This window comes from Apis mellifera, linkage group LG2 (assembly GCF_003254395.2).
Source record: "Apis mellifera strain DH4 linkage group LG2, Amel_HAv3.1, whole genome shotgun sequence".
NCBI classification, from domain to species: domain Eukaryota; kingdom Metazoa; phylum Arthropoda; class Insecta; order Hymenoptera; family Apidae; genus Apis; species Apis mellifera.
Window position 1 is genome coordinate 1,092,770 of NC_037639.1, and position 20,194 is coordinate 1,112,963.

At 19.4% G+C, this 20,194-nt stretch overlaps 1 protein-coding gene across 3 annotated transcripts; it reads right to left on the minus strand.

The window, feature by feature from the left end:
* Nucleotides 1-1,426: 1,426 nt before the first annotated feature.
* On the minus strand, nucleotides 1,427-19,992 carry LOC107965761 (odorant receptor 85b-like). Of its 3 annotated transcripts, none has more exons than XM_026439050.1 (6): nucleotides 19,549-19,992; nucleotides 7,250-7,610; nucleotides 4,950-5,171; nucleotides 2,937-3,050; nucleotides 1,756-1,911; nucleotides 1,427-1,589 (listed from the first exon to the last, which is right to left on the minus strand). In XM_026439050.1, exons 1-6 carry the CDS (start codon nucleotides 19,800-19,802, stop codon nucleotides 1,539-1,541), a joined length of 1,158 nt encoding a protein of 385 aa, XP_026294835.1. In that variant the 5' UTR covers nucleotides 19,803-19,992; the 3' UTR covers nucleotides 1,427-1,538. The 3 variants fall into 3 exon arrangements, with proteins under 3 accessions (XP_026294835.1, XP_026294834.1, XP_026294836.1); XM_026439049.1 differs by lacking the exon at nucleotides 19,549-19,992 and adding an exon at nucleotides 8,012-8,462; XM_026439051.1 differs by lacking the exons at nucleotides 7,250-7,610; nucleotides 19,549-19,992 and adding an exon at nucleotides 18,785-19,161.
* Nucleotides 19,993-20,194: the final 202 nt, after the last annotated feature.

The window sequence follows — 20,194 nt, forward strand, 5'->3', positions numbered from 1 at the left end:
GAATGTCGATTAACTAGAGATTTTTTTAGATAATTTTAAGCAAAAATTTTTTATATTACAACAATTTTTGTTTCAGTTTTGTTAACGAAAATTAATAGAAAACTGAGCAATCGTGAAGTGCTAGTATAATAACATTGGATATGAATAAATCGAATTTATTCATCTTTTAAAATAAATAACGTAACATTACAATATAAAAAAATAGGATATTAACTAAATTGTATACATATATACATATATATATAGAAACAACATAGTTTAACAAAATATATAATAGTATTTAATGATACTTCACGATTCCGATATGAGCAAAACAAGTGATTAAAATTAAATATCATTATTGTTTTACCAAATTATTTTATTTCTTTATTGAAAATGAAAATAAAAATGATTATAATTTTTTTAAATGTTTTCCTTAGTAAAAAAATCTATTTTATTATATACTGCTATTAAATTTTTTTTTGACTTTTGCTTTCTTAAATATCTAGAATATTAGTAAAAATTTTTGAGGATAAAATTTTGAATATTTCTTTAATTTTGATTATTATTTAAATATATTTAATTTCGTTTAGAATATATGTTTAGAATTTAATAATTTTTTATATTTTGTTTTATAGAATCATTTTGTATAAATATATTATTTTGAAAGTGTAAAATAGTTTCAAAATTGAAAAATTGTAATATTTTAAATGATTTTTTTTTTAAATTGACGGTTCTAAAGAAAATTAGTTTGTAAATTTTTATTCATCATATTAAAATTTAAAAAAGAAATTTAAAAAAGAAAGGAATGCTGTTAAAGACTACAAAATTAAAAAAAAAAATTAAAATTTCTCAAATTAGTAATTTTTCAAGAATTGAAATCAAACAATTTTTTTGTTATCTAAATTAAATTAATTTTTATGATTTTAATCATGAATACCAAATCTAAATAAAAAAATATTAAAATTTTTCTTCAAATAAAATTACAATAATCAGAGATGAAATAAAATTATACAGATTGTAATATAATCTCTTTAATATATACATTTGAATTTTCACTGTATTTAAATTTTTCTCAATATGATTATCGATCAAATGAAATTACCTGAATATTATTACACAAATAACCTCTAAGAAGAGAAAGTAAAGACAAAAAAACTTATTATCAATAAATGTTTTGTTTTATTTTAAGAAAGAAAAATAATGTCTTTTTAATTTATAATAATAAGATATATTCTTGTTTTCAATTACAATTTCTCTAATTTTCTCTAATTTCACTTTTATATTTATATATCGAATATAATATACAATATTTACCTTGAGATATTAAAATGGAATATTTTGTATATTTAATTAGAATATTCATATGATATTTAAAAATTTCGAATATATTTAAAAATTAAACGAATACGATAATTTTAAATTGTGAAAATTTTGAAGTCTTTATTTGAATAATTAATAGAGCTTTTGAAATCATTTATGTCTTTATTTATATAATATTATTCTCTATAATATATAATACTCGCAACAAGTTCAATAATGTAGTGCAGTTATTTTTTTTAATACATCGCCATTAATATTGAAATATATGAAGCTGAAATTTTTTGCATCTAAAAAATTAATTATATTATAAATTAAATAATATAAAAAGTTTTTAATAATGATTAGATTTTTCTTAATTTTTAGTAATAATTATTAAATATTCAAAAATTATAAATATATTCTTATAATTATGAATGTCTTGTAATAATGATATTTGTTTTATAATAATCTTACACTAGCAAAAGTTTCAGCAGAAAGCGTCACAAAATTTCCAGCTGAAAGTGTCAATTGTCTTTGAGCTTGTATTAAAATCAGCAATACAATTCGACTATCTTGCGGATTTAAATTATACCAAAGCATATCATATGCAGCTTCAATAATGCTTTCGTTCTAAAAAAAATTAAAGAATATATAAAAAAAAAATATGTAAAATTAAAAATACTAAGATAATAATATTATAGAAAAATCTTTTAAATGAATATCAATAATGATCAATACAAACTTTTTCAAGAATATCTAATGTTGTAACTGATGAAAAAAAATTCAATTTAATAAATTATAATATTTTTTTCAATTCTGAAATTCAAGATCAACTTAAAATCATTATTATGCATCTGTGAATTCCTCTTTTCATTGATTATAATGTTCTAAAAAATATATATTTTTCTTGAAACTGCATTCATTTGTTAAATATTTTTCAATATAATTTGAAATTTTTCAATAAAATAATAATTTTTTTAAATTAATTTAAGATTTAATTAAGTTTTTTAATTTTCTGCGTAAAAATTCTAAATTTTTCTTTTCAAAAATAATTATAAAATTTCCAAATAATATATAATACAGATTGAATATTTTAAAATTTTAAGCAAATTAGATAAAAATAGAAAATAATGAATAAAATATTTAATAAACGAGATAAAATATGTAAATAAATATTATCTATTTCAATAACTTTGTGAACAATGAATTTATTGAAAATTGATTGAAGAATGTTATTCTATATTCATTACATACGCGTGCGTAATTATAGAATTATTTATTATACTTTTTGATCTGCTTCTGTATTTACTATATAAATCTTATAATAAAATTTAAAAATGCAGAATTTCTGTCATTAAATTTTCCTCTATATTATGTATTTGAATATTATTGGAAAAAAGTAAAATTGAATAAAAAATATTTTATTTATCATAATTAAACTTAATTTTACATAATTAATTCATTATTTTAAAACATTTTATATATGTATATTGCTAATATATATAATACAAAAATTAATGAAATTCATAATTTAAGATAATTTATATGATGTATTGTACATAAAATAATTTTCAATTCAAAGCAATTAAAGATTGTAATAGCAATTAAAGAATTAGTCAATGTATTTAATTTATATATTTTAATATGTATTTTACCTTAAACATAAGATATTCTCCTGTATAACAAAGAATAAATGCTTCGCAATTCGCAGCAACATAATAAGGGAAACATTTTGTGAATATTGTAGATCCTTTTTCAGTACCTAAAGCCTGAAATGATAAATGATAATACAGAATATATATATTTACATATATATAAACAGGATGAGAATCATAAAATATTTAATAAAAAAACCTTATATAAATCTCCGATTATATAATAATATAAAATATGTCTTTAATTTTTTTTAAGTTCCAATTATTTTTTATCACATTCAAATAATTTTCTGCATATATTAGGTAAGAAAAGTTTAAAAAATTAATACTTTTTTATTATTAATAAATATTCAATCATTACAATTATTCAACCGCATTAATATTCAATTTATTGTTAATAATAGAAAATAAAAAAAAATTACTAAGTTAAAGCAATAAATATGATGTTAAGCAAAAAAATTATTTAAGACACTTAGATATTTTTTTTAAATTTCAATGTTATAAATATATTAGGTATGTTTTTTTTATGAAATTATATAAAAATACAAAAGAAACTATATATTTGTATAATAAATTTCTTTTGTCTTTTTCTGCATGCTTTTTTCTTTTAATATTTTGTTTGTTAAATCTAAATGTGGAAATATGGCAATGCAAAGTATTATTTTAATATTTTTAAGTTTATTTTGTTATTATGTGATTACATGTGATTTATTTTTTTAATATATTATCTATTTTCATCAATAACTGAATTAAAAAGCAATATAATAATGTAAATATCATTTATGAATTTGAATACAGCAGAAACTCTCATATTCGAATTAATAGGAAGATAAAAATGGCCGGATAGTGGAATTTTCGGATAATAGAATAATTATTTTATTTTGCATTAAACTTCATTTATTCAAATAGAAATGAACAAAATTGATAGTTTCTTTCAACATTTAAAGGTCTCATATCTTTTTAGTCATTAAATCGCATAAATTTAAATTTTATTATGAATTATAAATGAAATATAATATATATATATATATATATATATATATATATATATATATATATATATATATATATATATATGAAATAGCTGCGTAAAATTACTTTCTCGTTGCGCCTCAAATCATTGAACCATTTACCATGTATTCTTGCTAATTTCCTTGAACTTTCATCATTTTCAAGATCTTTAATTATTTTGTATTTTTCTTCAATAGTTAAAACTATACGTTTTTTTTACTTGCGATTCTATTCTTTGTTTCAGACTCAACATGATTATGTTTAATCGGTCGAATACAAGAAAGTATTTATTATATTTAAATATATTGTATTTATGTTGTAATTTAAGCATGTTGTATGTAAAAATCACTATGAAATATTATACGGATAATAAAATGTTCGTATATTAGGGTATTCAGATAATGGGAGTACAGGTACGGGAATGTCTACTGTATAACAAATTCAGACATTTGCAAATAGATGAAATAAAATATTTTTTAATTGATCAATCATTTTAATATTAAATCATGTTTTTACATTTCAATAATAAATGTAAAAGTATTAAAATATTATATAAAATTGAAAAATTTTTTAAAATGTTATAATGTTAATTGGTCATAGTGTAAATATTCCATAATTTTATATATTCGCTTTCTCTAATAAAAATTTTTTTGTAGAATTAAAGAATATTCATCATATGATTTTTTTTAGCAAATGAATTTTTTTAGAATTATTTAATTTACAAGTTACTTAAAAATAATTAATTAGCAAATATTCTAAATTTAAATATTTTGAAATATTTATGTAATTTTTAAATATATATTTATACTTCTTTGTGTTTTGACTTCTTTGATACAAAATCCAATATATATATATATATATATATATATATATATATATATATATATATATATATATATATATCAAATTTTTTAGAAATACATTAAATATAAGTGATTTATATTTACGATAATTCTAAATAACGAAGAAATGTAATAAAAAATATAAATCAAATTGACTCACATTTACAAGAATAAATCCTAGAAAGCATATCACTAAAATATTTGATAGAAATTGTATCAATGATGTATATAAAAATAAATATTTAACATTTTCAGATAAACGAAGAATCCTTTGATGCTTGACAATAATATTTTTTAACACATATGATATTTCTCCTTTATAGCTTGGAATCTCAATAAGTTCTTGACATGTGATATCTATTTGACTACCTATATGTAATACCTATATGTAATAATAATTAAAAAAAGATAATTAATATTTTTAAATTATTTTATACAATCATTTTATACGATCTCTATATTTGAATATAGAGAGTTTTAAAATGATAATTATTATAACTATCATAAAATAATGTAATTATCAAAATTATGAAGAAAGATAAAAAACAGAAATCAAATATAAAAATTATAACCAATTAATAATAATAATAAATAATTCGGAACATTTCAGAAATCTAAAATAAATAGACAAGAAGAATATTACATAAATATAAATAAACAAGATAAATATTACAAGAAAATTGTAAGAAATATATGCAACAAACTTATTTGATCATATCAAATTACTTTAACTTTTTATTTAATAATATAAATAATATAATAAAATTTAATACAATTTATAATAAAAAATTTTAATATTTTTATTTAATTTATCACTAATTATGCTAATTATATAAATCATTGAATGAATTTACAAGATTTGAAAATAAATAAGTTATAAATATTGTTTTTATGAGATATTCACAATTCAATGTATAAACCAATATTTCTCATTATTCAATTCTCATCATTTATTATTGTGATGAAAATTTTTATTTATTTATTCAATGATAATACATCTGTTATAGTTTATTATTTTTTTAAAAAGAAAAAAATATTAAATATAACATAAAATATAAAATTATTTATAATATAACATATCTGCACATTTAAAATGTAATAAGAATTTTTTATCATTACATTAATCGTATATATAATCGTATATGAAAATTATAATCTATGAATTACAATTTTCAATTGTATTATTAGTTAATTATATATACGAAGTATTCATGAAAGTATTCGACCACTATATTACAAAAAAATTTATTCTAATTAAAAATTTTGATTTTAATAAAAATTTATGTAGAAAGAATAAAGAATATAATATGTTATAAATAAAATAATTTTTTTTATGAAAAATCTTGTTTAAAAATTGACATTGAAGTTTACCAAATTTTAGAACTTTTTTATTTTTTTTAATACAATTTTGTTTAGTAATTATTAATTTAATTTTGTTAATACAATATTTTGTACAATTGAATAATAAAATAAAGTTTAAATTTGAACAATTTATATATTTAAATTTGCTCTATCTGTATTATTACAATATAGTTATGTTTTAGGAAACGAAATATTAAAAATTAAAAAAATATAAATACTAAAAATACTAAAAAAATATTTAGTTATCTTATTATTATAAAAAAAATTCACATATATATCTTAATATTTAATATCTTAGAATAATTATAACAGTATTTTCAAAATTTAAGTCTCATGTATATATTTTTATTAAATCAACAGTAGATTGTTTTGTCAACAGTAAAATTTTCAAATACTTCTTAAATTAGTATATATAATTATATTTATTAACATTATATTAACAAATATTAAATATCCTTATATTTAATAAAGTTTTTATAAAATTTTTGCATATTTCAAATATTCTAGAGACATTTAATTTAACGTGATATATTGAGAAATATTGATATAGATAACAAAATATTCTAAAAGTCAATTGATAAAATTTAATTGATGATTTTTATATGATTTCAAACAATTTTTTTTTGTGAAAATTTTCGTTTCAAGTGTGTTAACTGAATTATTAATGAAAAATATTAATCAATCACAAATATACTTGTCGCGCCGTAATAACAATGTTGAATATGTATATATATTTGATTAATGATTGGGTTCAACACATGTTGCTTCAACCATTTGTTCAAATTACGCCTTCTATGATTGGTCATTATTTTTTTTTAAAAAATCTTTAATAAATTTTTTAACAATATCAAAATGGAAATTTTTATAAATGAAAAAATTATTTGATATCACCTCAGTTTAAATCATCAGTTGAATTTGTTGGTTGTTTTTCTAGAACATTTTGTACATAAATTTAATTAATTAAATAATAAAAATTTATTATTACAAATGGTCATATTCATCAAAATAAAAATAATCAATTTGTTCTGTATAATTATTTAATTATACAAAATGATAGTTATAATAATAATAAGTAAAAATTAAAAATAATTAACTTACTAATGCTGCAGAAAATGCCATTAACATCCCAGCCGTGAAAGCTACAGAATATTCAAGTACAAATTGTGCAATTATAATAAATTCATAAAGTGGAAAAATCGTGAAATCGAAGGGAAACTTCATTTTAAGCAATAATTTTTTATTATTCAAAATTAATTGATTATTAATATTATCAGCATCGTCAGAAATCAGCATAGTACTTATCGAATATAAGACACATGTCATCGAATAAATGCCAAATAAAAAATTCGAAATACGAGAACACAAATAGGTATTGTTTATCATAAACTGTTTTTTTTTATTAGTAAGAGCACGATTATTCCAATCCTCAAATACAACTATTAATATATTGTGAAGTGTACTGTATAAAATAATCATTAATATATAATTATTAATATGTGCTGTATAATACAATCATTAGCAATTAATAACATTTATTAAAATGTTTCATAAATTTGAAAATAAAATCTCAATATATAAAAATTTAAAAAAAAAATATTGATAAATATTAAATAAATATTAATTTATAAATTGAAAAATAATTATAATAAATGAAATAAATAAAAATAGTAAAATTATATAATAAAAAAATAAATATAATAATAAATCAAATAAATAATACACAAAAATAGCTAAACAATTTTTATCTTTACATTGTTATCTTATATTATTTGCATCATTAACTATTTTATGATTAAAGATAATAATTAATCATATTTATAATAATATACATAATTGTATATAGATATACATATATCTTACCGATAATTAAACCAAAGAATAATCAATTTAATGAACGTAACTGTGTTTGATAAAGTCACAGTTATGCCATCTAACAGATCAGGTAAATCTGCTGTCTTAAAATAAGAAATACAATACCAAAATTGAAATACTGTGGAGATACCCATCACGATTATCCAAAAAACACGTTGTACAATTTTATACGAAGAATATGGCCAAATGCCGATTAAACGAAGACAAACTTCTATAGGACAGGTAATTATAGTTTTAAGTGACATTACAATTTCCAATACTTTATATACAATTTAAACAAAAATTTTTTCTTTAAGAACACGTATACATTTAACACGTATTTATATTCTATATTGTATTATCTTCATACATTTTTGTTTTCTTTATTTTTTCATATTAACTTTGGTATTAAATAATCTGTACTAGATTGATGAATGTTTCTTTTTCGAATGGTATACTAGTATTCAACAATGTCTATAAGCAACTAATAGTTCTTATTATGATCAATATCTATTATCTTGATGTCATTATCCAACATAAAATTCAGTCAAGTTAAATTAAGTTAAACGTAACGATAATAGCTATTACTGATTAGCTATCATTTGTCCCCTCCTTTACAATTTTTTTTTCTTTCTTATAGCTATATCAACCCTAGAAAGTTTGATTGAAAGATTTTGCTTAAATTACTTCGAAAATTTTTATATCTTGCTTTCTATTCAGTTGAGAAACATTGAAATAAATCAATACATCGTAGAAATTCGAATAATTTTATTTATAGCGACTGATATATCGGATTATATTGTAAGTACATTTATTTATTTTTTGATACAATATTTTTATACAAAGATTAATTTCTATAATGATATAATTAATAAAATCATTGAAAAATAATTCAAAATTCTTTCATTCATATAATTATTTTATCGCAAAAAATAAAAAAAAATGCTGAAATATTTTAAGTTTAATATGATGTATATTAGTCTATATATTATGTAATTTGACAAAATATATAGTGAAGACAATAGTATTTAATAATGCTTTGCAATTTCATTGGTTAATTGTGTTATATACTGTATATGTACTATATATGTACTTAATTATGTTATATATACTAAATGGCAGAAAAGATGATTGTCATTATTATCATTATTATTATACCGTGTTTTAAATTATTTTGTTTTTCTATTAAAAAAAAAATGATTTTACAATTTCATTAGATATTTTCCTTAGTAAAAAGATCTATTTTATTAGAAGAATTTCATTCCTTAATTAATTATTTTGGCGGTTTTTATGAATACTAAATCTAAGCTAAAAAATAATTAAAGTTTTTCTCAAAATAATATCACAATAGTCACAGATTAAATAAAATACATCTTGAGATTAATTGGATTTAATAGTTGCATATTTGATCCATTATATCCTAATTCTTCTTAAAGTAGTTATCAATCAAATAAAATTATCTGAATATTATTACACAAATAATCTCTAAGCAAAAAACGTAAAAACTAAAAAAGTTATTATTAACAATTATTTTATTTTAGAAAAGAAAAATAATTTTTTTCATTTGTAATTGTAACAATAATAAAATATATTCTTCCTTGCAATTACAATTTTTTTTAATTTTCTTATAATTATAATTTTCTTTAATTATAATTCTTATAATTTCAGTTCTAATTGTATATCGAATGCAATATGTGATATTTACCTTGGGATATTAAAATAGGATATTGAAATATTAAAATATGATATTTAAAAATTTCATTAAATGAATATTTAGCGATATATATATTTTAAATTGTAGAAATTTTAAAGTTTCAATAATTAATAGATCTTTTAAAATTATATCTTTATTTATTTAATATTATTTTTTATAATATATATTAGATAAGCCTAAGTTCAATGATAGTGTAATTGTTTTTTTTTTTAATATATCGTCATTAATATTGAAATATATGAAGCCGAAACTTTTTGCATCTAAAAAATTAATTATATTATAAATTAAATAATATAGGGAGTTTTTAATAATGATTAGATTTTTCTTAATTTTTAGTAATAATTATTAGATATTCAAAAATTATATAAATATGTTCTTATAATTGTGAATATCTTGAAAATAATGATATTTGATATTATAATAATCTCACACTAGCAAATGTTTGGACAGAAAGCGTCACAAAATTCCCAGCTGAAAGTATCAATTTTCTTTGAGCTTGTATTAAAATTAATAATACAATTCGACTGTCCCGTGGATTTAAATTGTACCAAAGCGTGTCATATGCTGCATGAACAATACTTTCATTCTGAAAAAAATTAATAACAAGAAAATTAATGATTGAGACGAAATATCAAGGAAACTCAATAAATAATACTATCGTTTAAAATGAATGAAATGCACGAATTTTTTTAAGGACAATATTTAATATTATTAATTATAATATTATTAAAGTTGATAAAAAAAAAATTCAATGATTTATAATATTGTGATCTCGAATTAACTTTGATCTTCAAAATTGAAAAAAATGTTGAATGTAATTGTTTTATTTAGTTATTTTTCATTATAATATGTATTTAAAATTATTATAATTTATTTCTTTTTTTTTGCATTTTTTAAAACTATAATATAAACTGTCATAATAATTATCGAATAATTGGATATATACGATATAATATATAACGATATAATATCTTAACTTAAATTTATTGTTTTTTCAATACGTTATGGTATATTTGTTTGAATATTTAGTGCATTATGATACATAATAAATTTTAATATCATTTATAAAAAGAATTTTAATGAATGTTTAATGAATTTAATTTTTTATAATCAATTAATAGATCCATTTCAATCAATTCAAATATTGGAAAATAATTATTATAAATTTTTTTCAAAGTTAATACATAATGAGTTGAGTTATAATGATAAAAACATTAAAAATAAGTGAAATAATTATACTCATCAATATTTTCTTCGATTTTGAAATTCAAGATCAACTTAAAATTATCACATTATGAATATTGATGAATTTTTTTTTTATCGTAATGCAATCTTTGATTTCAATAAAAATAAAATTACATTTATTTGATGAGTTGTTTTTAATATAATTTATTTAAAATGTTTTTTGATAATATAATAGAATAAATATTGAACTTTACAATTATTGATTAAAATGAAAAAAAAAAAATATTTTGAATCAATTTTATCAATTTGAAAAAAACATCAATTAATATAAATTAAATCATTTTTTTCAAATTCGAATATATGAAAGTTAATTTTATTTTATTAAATGAAATTTTTATAAATTATTTTATATTTATTTTTTAATATTAATCAACTATATTAAATAGATTAATTATTTTTGATTATTCCTTATAAAAAAAACTATTAAACTATTTAAGTAAAAAATTATTTAAAATATATGCATAAAAGATATTTTAATTTTAATTTTGTAACATTCAGCATATGAAAAAGAGGAACAAAAAAAATAAAGTATTATATTTAGAGTAATTCATAAAATTAATCATATATAGGAGATTAACCCAATAATTCTGATTTTAATGAAAATGTGTATATATAGAGCATAAATTATATTATGGAATATATATTTTTATATATATATTTTTTTATAATATATTTTTTTGAGAAAAAAAAAATCTTTGAAATCAATCTTCAAATTTTTAATTATTATATTTATATCACTTTTTATATTTTGTATTTAAACTGCAATTTTGTTTTAAATTTTTGCTTATAACAGAGTAATGAAATGTTAAAAATTAAATATTTTTTATGATAAAATTTGTTTTATGTATTATGTTAAAGTTTTAAAAAAAAAATAAAACAGATTCGAAGAAATGTTCATTTAATATATTAGGATACCATAAATATATATATTACAATTATTTATTGTTTCTTTTGTATAATTAATTTATTTTGAAACGCTCTATATTATTAAATAAAATAACATAGATTATACAGAAATTTATAATGAAATTCATATAAAGATTATCGAGTATATATATAAAAATATTTTCAGAAGCATAATATAATATATAAATAACATAATTTTTACTTTAAAATATATTAAAGAAATAATTTGAATTAATGTATTTAATTCTATTTATTATTTTACCTTAAACATAAGATATTCTCCAGTATAGCAAAGAATGAATGCTTCGCAATTCGCAGCAATATAATAAGGGAAACATTTTATGAATATTGTAGATTCTTGTTCAGTGCCTAAAGCCTGAAATAATAAGTAATGCATAATAGAGTATATGTATAGAAAAAATGAATTTCATAAAATATTTAACAAGAAATTTTATATAAATCGCTAATTTTAATAAGAGAGAATATATTTTCCATGTTTAAGTTCTAATTATCTTTTGTGATAAGTTACAATTTCTTCCTGCATATATTAAATAAAAAAGAAAAATTTAAAAAAATTAACATTGTTTATTATTAATAAACATTCTATCGTTACAATTGATATTTAATGACATCTATTATTAATATTAAAAAATAGAAAATATTATTATAATTTAATATTATAAACATTAAAAGAATAAATATGATAAGTAAAAAAATTATTCAAGATATTTTTATATTTATATTTTTTATTTTAAAATATTTTTTTTCATATATTTCTTTTTTTTAAATTTCAAAGTTATAAATATTTTTTTATGGAATTATTGAGATATATTGAGAAATATATTGAGAAATATAATTCTGTCAAATAGCGATAATGGCAACCGCATCATACAAAAAAGAATTATATATATATTTGTATAATAAGTTATAATAAGTTTTTTTTATCTTTCTTTGCATGTTTTTTCTCTTAACATTTCATTAAATCTAAATATAGAGACATGACAATGCAAAGTATTATTTTAATATGTTTAAATTTCTAAGTTTATTTAATTACATAATATATTTCTTAATTTATTGTTTTAAAATATATTTTCATCAATAATAGTTAAAAGTAATATAATAATGTAAATATTATTTACATAATTTTGAATATAACAAATTCAGATATATATTTAGAAGTAGAATGTCAATAATGAAATAAAATACTTCTTATTAATTCTTCTTATAATTGATTAACTTTTATATTTCGAATATAAGTTGCATAATGAATAGTTTACAATGCATATGAATAACTTTCAAGTATTAAGTATTAAGTGAAAAAATCCAATATGTTGATTGATCGCTTATATTGATTATTTTTTACAAATGCTTTTAGAATATAATTAAAGAAAATTTATTATAATTTTTTTAAAATTATTTATATAATTTGTTATAAAAATATATTTTTGCTAGATATTAATTATTTTGAAAATATTTTCTAAAATATTTTTTGAATTTATTTTAATATTTTTTAAATATATATTGTGTTTGCACTTCTTTATAATGGATTTTGACACATTTCAAATAATTTTTCAAAAATACATTAAATATAATATTTTTATAAAAATCAGCGATTTATATTTGATGATAGTTCTTTTGTGACAAAAAATATCAAATTGACTCACATTTACAAGAATAAATCCTAAGAAGCATATCACTAAAATATTTGATAAAAATTGTATCAGTGATGTGTATAGAAATAAATATTTAACGTTTTCAGATAAACGAAGAATCCTTTGATGCTTGACAATAATATTTTTCAATATATATGATGTTTTTCCTTTATGCCTTGGAATCTCGATAAGTTCTTGACATGTGATATCTATTTGACTACCTATATGTAATACCTAACAATTAAGAAAAGACTAACATTTTTAAATCGTTTTAAACATAATTGTTTAAATCTTTATATATAAATGTAGCGAATTTCAAAACGATTATTAAAATATTGCAATTATCAAACTTGTGAAAATAAAAAATAAAAATCATATTCATGACTACAAATAGCTAAATGGAATTTAAGATGGATGTATATCTCTGGAAATTGAATATACATAGGTATATACATACATATATGTATATGATAATGGTCTGTATTGCAATGGAATATGCAATAGAATATAAGATTGCAATTTCTCACAATGTGATTGATAATTTATAATACTATATTATATTATGTAATATTCTATATAATATTCTATATTAATCATATCCGACAGTCAAAATTATTTTCAGCAATCAGTACAAAATTGATGATACAATCTACAGAAAAATTTCCTATGCTTTCTATGACGAGTATCATACAAAGACACATATTAATCCATATCCATATGTTAATTATGTATGTGAAATTTAACTATGTATAAATCTAATCAAGGAGGGGATTGATTGCTATTGAGTATGGAACATATCATAGGCTTAGGATTATATACTTCAGCCAAATTAAAATGTCTTAAAAAATATAACAGCAAATATTATCTAAATTCTATTTGATAATATTAATATAATGAAACATTATTCTATATCTTTATTTAGGTCTAATAATTAATATCTAACAATAAATAGATCATAAATCTTGTAAATATTTACTACTTGAATATACTACTATCTATTTAAGGATTTCAAAATCAACAAAATGATAATTAGTTTTAAATTCAAAATCATAAATTTTGCTATGTAATAGATGTATAATATTAATAATGAGATTGCTAATTTTACTATACAATACTAATTGATACTAGTTGTATGTGATTAATTTACTAAATAGTAGAGTAAATAGTAGAGTAAAATAGCAATATACTCAATTTAAAATTCTTAAGCAATTGATATATATTATAATTTAGCGTTTTTTCTTGAATTCTGGGAAGTGATTTCATATTCTTTAATAAGATGACGATTTGTAATAGCTTGTTAATGAACTATCACTTAAATCATCAGCTGATTCAGATATCTTTCATATCACGTTTAATCTTTTTTTATAATTTCTGGTCAAGCTTTCATAGTAAAGACGAAAGAGCTATTTCTTATGAATCACGATTCTGACATTCATCTAATCCTGCGATAGTAATGCACTTTTATTTTGCTATTGCTAAAAGTCATGTTGCTATCTCTTTTCACGCTATATCTACTATCACTTGAAACTCATTTAAATGATTCATCTTGATCAATAATATATACAATAGATGGGGATAATTAATTTTGAGAAACATTTAAACTGAAAAATATTTAGAATGAAATACATTCTATGGGAAGGAATAATGATCGAGAATTTATGTAAGTTTTGAATTATATTCGCATAATAGACAATTCTTAACTGTAACGAGACTTTCCAATGTTTCGCAATAAGAACTGATTTAAAATCTATACTCTTCCACATTGAATTATAGAACATATGATAGAATTGAACTGCCTATGGATTGTTATTCTAATTATAGGATTTGCATAATAGAATCGTAATGAGATTCGTGATTATTTCAAGATGAATTATTTTTGGAATTGTAAAAACAAATAAGCATAAATCTTTGTCCTAATTTTAGTATATTCATTCCATTGTAATGAATGATTCGTCAGTGCATATTCGTATTAAAAAAGGATGTATAATCTTGAATCTTAATAGAAGTAGCATAATTAATCTAATCAGATATCTATATCTAATATCCTTATTCTAAATATTTGCATCATTATTTTTATATGATGTCTTATGTAATATCGTAAGTAATTAGCCGTAAGTAACCGATATCATCTATACGTTGATTCTTGAAACTCACGAAATATATTCGTCCAATTGAATTTATCATCCATCCTAATATTTGAAAAAGTAGCGTTCTCGATATTGAAAAGTTTATTTGTAGCAACAATAAAAAATGAAGTTAATTTTACAGATATTATTTAAATCGTGATGTATATTCTTTGATTATTGATACGGTGGGAAAGAGATCACACTTTATAATATTTTTTCAATTGTCAGATAAATTAATGATATGTTTCCGCACAATGGAAACACAATCCTATAACGTTTTGCGGAATTTAGTTACTATGCAGTAGTTAGTTATTACATGACTGAGTCTCTATTAATTCGCGCAAATTAAGCCCATGAAAGCCGCCGATAACTAATCGAGATAATTCATAATAATCGACAAGAATGAACGGTTTCATGACATGTTTTCGCAGAGAATTAGTTGATTCATTATAAATTCGATAAATTTTTCATCTTTCTCGATTGTGCGAATTGTGCGATGAACTTATCATACTGCTAATTTGTGATTATTCTCTATCTAATCGTTGGAGATCTATTTTATTATGAGCATTCAGAAGAGAAGTTAGTTAAGCGATGTCGACAGTTCGGCCATTACTAAATACGCGAATAATTAGAGACATTTGCGCGCGTTGCATGTGACCACGAATTTCACTAATCATATCAAAATACATATTCTTGTGAAAATTGCAATGAGATTCCTCATTTGCAGTATTCACAATAAATAGTTTGATGTATTTTTGAATTACCGCAAATTTATCAATTAGCAATACATTTCAATTTAATTATTCTTAAAAGAAGTCGATTACAAAGAATTTCTCGTATGCAAGGCAGAAATTATTCAATAGGAATTGGCTTGGATATGAGCTAATGGATTACCGATTAATCTCTGTACTAATTATTATACTCTGAACTTTGTACATTTATATATGAATCAAAAATCTTGAAGAACAACTCGACTTGTTGGAAAGACTGAATTGAAAATAAGTATTATTTGATCTGTTCTCATGAACATAAAACGGCTATCGATTTCCTTGTTGATGAATTGAAAAATTACGCGTCCATATTGATAGTAATTCATGATCGAAATCTCGATGAATGCCAATGTAGGAAACGAGTACTACTCAGTACAATGATTGACGGGAAGAGTGCGCTACTATTCTGTTCCACGTCAAATAAATTCACTTCATATTAGCAATTTTTTATGCATTTTTTTATATTTACAATAATTATATCCAAATAATTTACAATTATTTCGGATTCAGTATCCAGTTTCAGGATATCCATGTTCATACTAAATAACTGAAAATATAGGTAGATGTGTGTCTTTCATCAAAATTGGGTATATTGAAGAGTAATGAACTGTATTGGAATCGAGATTCGAGCTGATTATACAAGATCGCTATTTTTTGTAATGATTGATTGTAATGATATTATCATGTTTAATAGTGAGAGTATTATGTATTAGATACTTATATTGGCGATTAGAATGTGATGATGATTAACAAATTTTACAAGTGTTGTATCTTTTTACAGACAATTTAGAAGAGTTCGAGCATATCGTAGCCAATAATATCGCGGATGAATTCCTTAAATAATGATACTTTTTACAAAAAGTTTCTTGAATTAGATTTGAGATGAGTACATAAAAAAACATCTACTCAGGAATTGATTCGCATATATCAATCATAAGTCTAATTAAAAGTAGGATGATATTAATTGCTGTGGATATATCAAGGTTATGTTGCACTTTAGCTAAAGTGTCATAAAAATATATAATTGTTAAATTTTATTGAAAAATGATATTGATCTCTAGCAATATTATCTTAAATTGTTCATTTTGAATCTATTCAATAATAATATAAAAAGTTCTAATGTAAGAAAAGACAGATTACAAATGTGTGTTTATTATTTGCGAATAAATAAAAAGTTATAATTAAGATTGGAAGATTTTTCAGAAATCTAGTAAGAGAAATGAAATAAAATAGATAATAAAATTATGAGAAATTGATATCTTATTAAAAAAAAATTTGCATATATAATTTTGATATTAATATTATATGATATTATATGATAATAATATATGATATTAATTATACAGTACTTTCAGAATTTAAATTATAATATATATACTTTTATTATTAATAATTTTATTTATACTGAGTTTGTATACTTTCGTGAAATGTTTACAATTATATAGATAATATTTAAAAATTATTATAATAAGAATATTAGTAAGTATTAAATATCTTCATATTTAATAAAATTTTCATAAAATTTTTGTAAACAATTTAAATATTTTAATTAGTTTATCGTGATATATCAATTGAAAATATTGGAAAATATTGCTTATATTATAGATCATAACAATTCTGTAGAATGTTCCAAATGTTAATTGATAAAATATAAATAAATAAAATATAAATGTTAATTGATAAAATATAATTTTTTAATAAAAATATGATTTTTAAGATAATTTCAAAAATTTTTTTCTTTGTGAAAATTTTCGTTTCGAGTTTGTTAATAAGTTATTAATAAAAAACACTAACCAAGCACAAAACATATAAATTAATTATTGCATTGCGATAGTAAAATTAGATATATTTTGGCTTGGCACATGTTGTTTTGACTGTTTGTTTAAATTATGCATTCTATAATTGGCTTAATAATTTTTTAATAAAACCAAAAGAAGAAATTTTATTGCAAATGAAAAAATTATTTAATATAACTTCTATCAATTAAAAAAAATCTTAGAAATCAAGAAATTCCTCAAAACTACTTAGAAAATTTTTAAAAAATGTTATTTTTCTCATTTCAAAAATTTTCAAATATTTATTTATTGTTATTTATTGTTATTTAATTTCAGGATTTCTATGGAAAAATTAGAAATTGGATATATTTTTTTTCTATTTATTTTTCTTGTTTTTTTTTTATTTATTGTATATAAGTTCTAAAGTTATAAAAATTTTAGTCTCAGTTTTTCTAAGATTAAACTTTATGGGTTTGACATCATCAAAAATAATTCAAACAGTCATATTTATCAAAATAAAAATCAATTTGTTCTGTATAACTTTTTGATTGTGGAAAATAATAGTTATAATAATAGTAAAAACAATCAACTTACTAATGCTGCAGAAAATGCCATTAACATCCCAGCCGTGAGAGCTACAAAACATTCAAATACAAATTGTGCAACTATAACAAATTCATAGAGTGGAAAAATCGTGAAATCGAAAGGAAGCTTCATTTTAAGCAATAATTTTTTGTTGTTCAAAATCAATTCATTATTAGTATTATCAATATCATCGGAAATCAGCGCGATACTTGCTGAATATAAAATACAAGTTACCGAATAAATGCCAAATAAAAAATTTGAAATGCGAGAAGATAAACGAGTATTGTCCACCATAAGCTGTTTTTTTTTATCAGTAAGAGCACGATTATTCCAATCCTCAAACACAATTGTTAATATATTGTGAATTGTTCTGTATAAAATAATTTTTATAATCATTAACAACTGATAAAATTTATTAAAATATTTCATTAATATGAAAATAAAATTTTAATATAAAAAAATTAAAAAAAAAATTAAATATTTGTTAATAAATATTATTGGAATTATTAATAAATAATTATAATAATTAATATTATTATAAATAATATTAATAAATATTAGATAAAAAATATTTATGATAAATAATATAAATAAATATAATAAAATTGTATAATAAAAAATTGTATAATATAATAAAAAATAAATATAATCAAATAAGTGATATATAAAAATTAATAACTTAAATATGTTTTACATCTTTAAACAATTTGCATCATTAATTATTTTTTAAAGACAATTAAGTGTCATGAAAAATATAAATATATATATCTTACCGATAATTAAACCAAAGAATGATCAATTTAAAGAACGTAACCGTATTTGACAGAGTCAAAGTTATGCCATCTAATAGATCAAATAAATCTGCTGTTTTAAAATAAGAAATACAATACCAAAGTTGGAATACTGTGGAGTTACCCATTATTATTGTCCAAAAAATACGTTGCATAATTCTATACGAAGAATATGGCCAAACGCCTATCAAACGAAGGCAAACTTCTACAGGATAAGTAATTATAGTTTTAAACATTATTGCAATTCCTAATACTTTATATGCGATTTAAAAAATTTTAAACTTTTTCTTTAAGAACGCTTAATAACGCTTAATAAATAATAACACGTATCTATATTTTATAATATGTTATCTTTATATTCTTTTTATTTCTGTTCTTTTCTTCTCATATCAATTTGATACTAAATAATGTGTTCTAAATAGATGAATGTTTCTTCTTCGAATGATATACTAATATTCGCAACGTCTATAAGCAACTAATATTAACTCATAATGTTTGGATCAATACCAATTATCTTGATGTCATTATCCAATATAACATTCAGTCAAGTTAAATTAAATTGTAATGATAATATCACTGATTAGATGTCATTTGTCTCTTCTTTTACAATTTTTTTTCTTTTTTATTT

Coding starts and splice junctions, on each gene's coding strand:
- LOC107965761 (XM_026439049.1), bottom strand. CDS start 8,268: ATGTCACTTAAAACTATAATTACCTGTCCTATAGAAGTTTGTCTTCGT. Junction 1,912..2,936: donor GAGAATATCTTATGTTTAAG/GTAAAATACATA, acceptor AATTTTTTTTAG/AACGAAAGCATTATTGAAGC. Junction 1,590..1,755: donor CTGCTGAAACTTTTGCTAGT/GTAAGATTATTA, acceptor TTAATTTTTTAG/ATGCAAAAAATTTCAGCTTC.